Here is a 7853-nt window from a genome sequence, read left to right on the forward strand (position 1 = left end):
GGGCGTACACAATTTAGACTCATGCGGGCCAGGAGTGTAGCAACATACAGTTTAGGCTCGTGCATCAAGGAGCGTCATGACTTGCAGTTTAGGCTCGTACATCGAGGAGCATCATGACTTGCAATTTAGGCTCGTACGTCGAGGAGCATCATGACTTGCAGTTTAGGCTCGTACGTCAAGGAGCATCATGACTTGCAGTTTAGGCTCGTACGTCGAGGAGCATCATGACTTGCAGTTTACAGATAATACTTCTTCAAAAACTTGTCGTTGATAGGGTCGATTCTCATACCATCTGCATCAACCAGCTTGTAAGCCCCACTTGAATAAGCTTTTTGTACGACATATGGCCCATCCCATTTTGAAGTGAACTTCCCTACAAGTTTATGGGAAGTAATTATGAGTCTTCGTATGACAAGGACTTGATCTCCTACTTGAAAGGATATCGGACGAACTCTTTTATTGAAGGCGCGAGACAATCGAGCTTGATAACATTCAAGACTTTGTTGAGCTTCCAATCTCTTTTCATCAAGAGCTTCCAACTCTGCTAATCGAAGTCGAGCATTTTCTTCTTCAGTGATCCCTTCTTGAATAGCTAGTCGTAACGAAGGTATTTGACACTCAAGTGGCAAGACGACTTCAACTCCATAAACGAGTGAATAAGGAGTCGCCTGTGTTGGCGTGCGATGAGTCGTTCTATATTCCCATAGAGCTTCTTCCATACGGTCATTCCAATCTCGTTTGGATTTGGAGACAACTTTCTTTAACAAGTTGCATAGAGTCTTGTAAAATGCCTCAGCTAGACCATTGGCGGCAGCATTGTACATCGAAGAGTTACGTTGTTTGAGGCCAAAGAGATCACAAATCCTGTTCATCAACCTATTATCGAATGGCTTTTCATTATCCGTTATTATGTAACAAGGAATGCCAAAACGATAAATAATGTTTACTCTGATGAAACTTGCAACATTTTTCCTTTTTACTTCCTTAAGAGCAACTGCTTCGGCCCATTTTGAGAAGTAGTCAGTTGCAGCCAAGATGTATAGGTGCCCACCAGAGGACTTTGGCAATGGTCCAATAACATCCAATCCCTAAGCGTCAAATGGCAGGATGCAATAGTCGGGTGCAACACCTCAGGAGGTTTATGAATAAAATTCGCATGGAATTGACAAGCCTTGCATCTTCGAGCGTAGTCCAAGCAATCTTTTACCATCGTTGGCCAATAATATCCCATCCTTTTATATGGAAGTGGAGCTTTGGTCCGGACTGGTGTGACCCACATACCCCAAAATGCGCCTCTTGCAAAGCTTGGAGAGCTTCTTCTTCTTCTAGGCATCGCAAAAGTACTCCCTCGAACGACCTTCTGTATAGAGTATCCTTATAGTAAAGGAAGCGAGGTGTACGATGACGGATTTCAGTCCTTCTTCTTGGATTTTCTGGAAGTATCCCATAGCATAAGTAGTCGATAATAGGTTGTCGCCATTCTTCTTTCTCAACATCAGAAACAACAACAAGATGCTTGAGTTCGTTATCTTCACCTTCGACCTCATTTGGCGGCGGTACTACCCATTTTTGGTAGACGGTAACTTGCGCTTGGTCAGGTAGGGCTAATGATGAAGCTAGAGTAGCTAAAGCATCATCCTTCTTATTTTCTTTCCTTGGTACATATTGAATAGTCACATCCCTGAGACACCCCATCAATTTTTTTGCATAATCATGATATGGGCATAGTTCAGGCTTCTTGATCTCGTAACTACCCAAAAGCTGATTGACCACTAACTGGGAGTCACCAAAGACTTGCAATTGCAATTGCTTCATATCAACGGCCATTTCAAGCCCAAGTATTAATGCTTGATATTCAGCAACATTGTTGGAATAGAGTTGTGTCAAGGTGAAGGAGTAGGGCAAGACTTCACCTTGAGGAGTGACAAATACTATGCTAGCCCCGGCTCCCCCACGATGCGCAGCACTATCAAAGTACATCTTCCATGGAGGTTGAACTTCAACGGCCATTGCGTCCTCATCAGGTAGTTCATCAGTTAGCTCCCAGTCATCAGGTATCAGGCGATCTGCTAAGAAGTCTGGCAATGCTTGTCCTTTTACAGCCTTTTGAGGGATGTACAAAATCTCAAATTGTTGAAATTGGAGGTACCATCTCGCTAGTCGATCACTAAGAACAGGTTTTGACATCACGAACTTGATGGGATTTGCTTTAGAAACAAGACGGACAAGATGAGCTTGAAAGTAGTGCTCATCTTTTGAATTGAGAAGACTAGCGCCAAACATAACTTTTCAATTGGCTAATAGTTCAACTCGTTAGGTGTCATCATCCTGCTCAAGTAATAAAGAGAGTTTTCTTTCCCCTCACTATTTTCTTGGGCCAACAGTGCTCCAACAGACCTTTCCTGTGCCGCAATGTATAGTATCAATGGCTTTCCTAGTATAGGAGCTGCTAAACCTGGAGGCTTCATCAAGTAGGTTTTGATACTTTCGAAGGCATTGCTACAGGCTTGATCCCAGTTGAAAGGAACGCCTTTCTTCATGAGGTGACTAAATGGTTGGCACCTCCCAGCCAGGTTTGATATGAATCTTCTATGGTATGCTATCTTTCCTTGCAGACTTTTCAATTCATGGATATCTTGAGGCTCAAGCATTTTCAAAATGGCATCCACTTTGGCTTGATCAATTTCGATCCCTCGATGTCGGATAATGAAACTAAGGAACTTTCCAGAAGTAACTCCAAAGGCACATATCAACGGATTCATCCTAAGTTGGTACCTCCGGAGCAATTCAAATACCATCCTCAAGTCTTTCATGTGGTCACCCTTCTCTCTTGATTTCACCACCAAGTCGTCAACATAGCATTCGACATTCTTGTGGAGAAGATCGTCGAAAATATTCTGCATAGCCCTTTGTTAAGTAGCACCAGCATTCTTCAAGCCAAAAGGCATTACCTTGTAGCAATAAATACCCTTGGGGGTGCGAAACGTAGTAAGCTCTTCATCTTTTGGTGCCATGCGAATTTGGTTATAGCCTGACGAACCGTCCATGAAAGACATTGCCTCATAACTAGTAGTAGCATTGATCATCAGCTCTGGAATAGGAAACGGGAATTCATCTTTGGGACATGCATTATTGAGGTCCCTAAAGTCAACGCATACTCGAATCTGGCCATTCTTCTTCCTTACAAGGACAATACTTGAAACCCATGTTGGGTACTTAACTTCACGAATAAAGCCAGCTTCGATGAGTTTGTTAACTTCTGTTTCAATCAAGGGAACCAAGTCCGGCCTAAAACGCCTTTGAGCTTGTTTAACAGGATGAGCACCATTTTTGACTGCAAGGTGATGGACTGCTACTTTCGGGTCCAAGCCAGGCATCTCTTTGTAACTCCAAGCAAATACATCCCTGAACTCTTTGAGTAATTCAATATAAGTGCTCTCTTCGTCAGCTTCAAGTAAAACACTTAGGTAGGTGGGTCTTGCTTCTTCATCGGTGCCAAGGTTAACTTCTCTTAAGGCATCAACTGTCTTCTTTACTCATTCTTCAAGTTCAGGTGGAGCGTCTTTCGCATCTTCATCTTCTTGAGGGTCCCCATCATTGAAGGATATGTGATAATACAGTAAAACATCCTCCAATTCCGCATTATCTTCCATCGAAGACAAAACACCATTCTCGCCTTGTACAGTGACATGGTACGAAGAACCTACACTTTCTTCATCTTCGTCACGTTCCTTAGTGTAGACCACAGTATATGGCTTTACCTTCAGTACTTCTTCACATGAAACCACTAGTTTTGTTTGTCGCCTCATTCTGGAAGGAACCAAACTTTGAAAATCCTTAGAGATCTCCTGAATTTTGGGTGAAGCGGGTGTTCTTGTATTTCGATGATTTCTCTAGACTTATTCCCCTTCTTTAATGGACCCAATCTCTCAAATATAGAAGTTGTCACTGTTGATTTTCCAATCCGATAAAAGACAGAAGGCCTGTTAGAAGCGACAGATTCGTCTTCTATATTGATATAATTGCTACTCGCCCTTCTTATTGAGATGCGCACTAGTGACGGTTGCTTGTATCCCAGACCTTCACGTGGTTGCCTCGTTGTAGCTTCTGATGGGAGCTTCCCTAACATTGACGGCTCATTGGGATTGTATCCAGCTTTTGCAAATAGCTTGTAAGTGTTAGGATCGAAACCTTCATCTGTTCGTTTTGTAGGGAGTGCCATATTCTGCAAACGATTTTGGGCTACAAACCCTGCAAGCAGCTTTGAGGACCACTTTACTGCCTCAATTCGTTTTACCAAAAGAGTTAACTCCCTTAGCGTCTTGGTTTGGAGATTATGTGATCCGGCCTCGTCTTTCTTCCTTTTAGGGACATATTGGAGCGCGAGACTTACTTTCTTTCCATAAGATGCAATACCCCCTTTATGAGATTTATTCATGTTGGCGGGTACCTCCTCAGTAACAGTTTTGGCTTTACCAATAGTCACATCAGCTCTTTTAGCTATGAGTTCGTCATTCTTGCTTTTTGTACCATCATCAACTTTCAGCTCATTCACAATGCGGTTCTTCAAGTAGAACTTTGCATCGGCAAAGTGTGACTCAGCCTAGGTGAATAGCTCAGCATCAGCAACTACCGTCTTCTCGACTTTACCCTTATAGTATTTTAAACATTGATGGTAGGTAGATGGAACTACTTTATTCTCATATATCCAAGGCCTCCCAAGCAAAACATTGTATGGAGTTTTCGCGTCGATCACATGCATCCATGCACTTGATTGCATATCTTCAATAGTGATTCCTAACCTGATCGCGCCTATGGCTCTTTGCCCCCCTTGATTGAATCCTTGGATCATCACACGACTTTCTGAGAGTTCGTTCATGGGAATACCAAGTTCTTTCACAGTGTGGATTGGCAAAATGTTCACTGAGGATCCTCCATCAACCAAAATTCGATTTACCCTTTCATCGCGCATATAGCCAACCATGTACAATGGGCGGTTATGAGGAGTGTCACCTAACAAAATATCGTCATTTGTGAACGTGACCTTTTCCACACAAGCATTAACTTCTTGAGGAGTGAACTCGATGGGCTTTTCCGAAGATGGTGCCAATGGTAGGTCATCACTCTTTTCTTCCCCTTTGTCAGCATGGAAACAAGAGGCATCAATGCCCTCATGAGAAATCGTCATGCGGAACCAACTTGGTAAAAACTCCTCCAAGGTCACTGGATTTCGTAGCTTTTGAGAATGATGCATCTCCACTTTTGCTTTCTTCAAATGCCTAACTAGATTCTTTTTCGTTGGTCTTTTTACCATCATCTTCCTTGTTGGTTGTTCTATTGATTCTTTTCATGGGCTCCTTTTGTGGTGCTTACGACGAGTCACCAATGTCCAACCTTCATCGTCATCAGGTTGATTGACTTCAGCTTTGTCGCTCTCCAGTAATTCTTCATCTTTACTTTCTTTAAAACCACATAAATCATCCGGACTGAATGATCCAAAGGTGATAGAGACTTGGTTTGTGCTTGCTTTCTCATCTTCAAGCACGATCTTCTTTTCGCGAGCCAAATCCATGACTTTATCCTTAAAGACAAAGCACTTCTCCAGAGGGTGGCTTACAAGTCGGTGATATTTGCAGTAGTTCGGGTCATTTGTTTTCCCAGCTTCATTTGGTCGCTTCATCTCCAGAAGCTCAATGAGATTTAACTCGAGGAATTCTTCGAAAATGGCTGGCACATCAGAATCCAGGAATGGGTACTCTTTTTCCTGCATTTCTTTAGAGTCAACTTTCCACTTGGCTTGTCTTGAAAAGAAGTGGATTTCATACTCTGCTTCTTGCTCACCTTCGTCGTGAACTTCATAGGTAATGTATTGACATTCATAGCTTCTTTGCTTTCAGACTTGGGTACGAACTTGCCCCACTTCCTGACTTCTTGCTTGTCATTCACTTTGCGAGGTTCATAGATGGGTAGCCTTTCATTTCCAGCGGAGGCCATGCTCAATTCCATGTCATGGGCACGAGTTGCAAGTTCTTCAAATATGCTAGGCTTGATACCTTGCAAGATGTAGGGCAATCCCCAATGCATGCCTTGGATGCACATCTCTATGCCTGAAGTTTCACTAAGCCTGTCTTTGCAGTTGAGGCTTGCATTCCTCCAACAATTGATAAAGTCGATAACTGGTTCCCCCTTTCGTTGACGAGTATTTGTAAGTTCTATCATACTCACCGTGCGTCTTGTGCTATAAAAGCGATTGAGGAACTCTTGCTCTAGTTGATCCCAGCTGTCGATAGATCCAGCCTCAAGGTCCGTGTACCAGTCAAAAGCATTTCCTTTTAGCGAGCGGACAAACTGCTTGATGAGGTAATCTCCATAAGTCCCAACATTGTTGCACGTCTCCACGAAGTGCGCAATATGTTGCTTTGGGTTACCTTTACCATCAAACTGTTGAAACTTCGGAGGTTGATAGCCAGCAGGCATCTTCAACATATCGACCCTTGCAGTGTACAACTTTGCATATATAAGGGAGGATTTGGCAGCAACTTCATATTTGTTCTTAATGGTTCCTTCAATGAACTCCTTCAGTTGATCGATTGGAATCATCCCTTCAGATGAGACAGGGATAGCCTTAGCGGATGCTGCTTGTCTTGGGGGAGAGTCACTCTCTAGAACTTCTGGGAGCTTGCCGGGTGCATGGGTAGATTCTTCTTCCATCAAGATTCCCACCCTGTCTGTTAGCTTGTCAATTCTAGCCTCTTGATTTTGCATGCATTTGGTCAAGCCAACGATTGCTTCCGTCAAGTTTGCCAATTGCTCCTCCATAGATGAAGTGTTTGTCACCATGGCTTGCATGATTGTCGTGGATGACAGAGAGTAGCATAGATTTTCACACAGATTGATCCTTGACTGGCTCACGCTATGTGGTGTAAGTGGGGAGGATCTATCACTTGAAGCATCATCATCTTCCTTCACAGCAGAGTGCTTGGAGCCGGAGAGGTTAAACAGAGCAAGAGTTTTCTTGATCTTTTTAGCAACATCGCTTCCTCTTTCAGATGCGTTTGTGGAAGATCTTGCTCCTTTTGAGGATGAAGATTCAGAAACATGGGTTGATGCGGACGACACTTGGGGTGCTTGTTGTCCTAAAGAGCTTGCTTTGCCCCTCGTAACTAGTCCAAAGCATCCAAAGGTGACATCGAGGATGCTTTCCACATCAGCATAGAACCTGGAGTTAGCAGCCTTGGTGGATGTTGATCTGGAGTTGATTTTCTTCAAAGCCATTCAATGTTCTTGAACTTTGGTGATTGAAAAGTCGAGATGAGAGGTAGAGATTGTCCCACTGGGCATGCCAGAATTTGTAGACAATAAATTTAGTTCGAGAAAATAAAATCAAGACCGAAAATTATCGCAACAATCGTAGTATTTGATTCCAAATAATATGAGTGTACAATCTCTATGAATCCTCTGATTCTACTTTTCAATAGTAAATAAATTCAAGGGCCTTTGAGCTTGATCTTGAATATGTATTTGTTGCCTCGAACGATGATTTTGTTCTTGAGCTTGAGCTTGATTGCTTGAACTTGACCTTGATTTGTTCTTCGTTCTTGAACTTGCACTTGATTTCTTGAACTTGAACTTGAAGCCTGAAACTTGTGGAGGAATTTGCAGCATTTGATCCACGAGCTCTTTCTTACTTCTTGTTATCACTTCTGGTATCTTTTCTGAGTTATGAAGACCCCTATTTATAGTTGTGGAAGGGAAGAGTTGTGATAAGAACAAACTCTTTCCGGCCAATCAAATTGAAGTGTGACATGACCGCATTTGATTGGCCAGAACATGTCACTTGCACACGTGGCGCG

At 42.9% G+C, this 7853-nt stretch overlaps 1 protein-coding gene across 1 annotated transcript; it reads right to left on the reverse strand.

Annotated features, from left to right (window-relative positions):
- Nucleotides 1-236: 236 nt before the first annotated feature.
- On the reverse strand, nt 237-3377 carry LOC138885805 (uncharacterized). Its single transcript, XM_070166787.1, has 6 exons — nt 3326-3377; nt 2952-3220; nt 1914-2103; nt 1282-1793; nt 959-1088; nt 237-373 (listed from the first exon to the last, which is right to left on the reverse strand). The coding sequence occupies exons 1-6, from the start codon at nt 3375-3377 to the stop codon at nt 237-239; spliced, it is 1290 nt and encodes a 429-aa protein (XP_070022888.1).
- Nucleotides 3378-7853: the final 4476 nt, after the last annotated feature.

Source organism: Nicotiana sylvestris, chromosome 2 (genome assembly GCF_000393655.2).
Source record: "Nicotiana sylvestris chromosome 2, ASM39365v2, whole genome shotgun sequence".
Taxonomy (NCBI): Eukaryota; Viridiplantae; Streptophyta; class Magnoliopsida; order Solanales; family Solanaceae; genus Nicotiana; species Nicotiana sylvestris.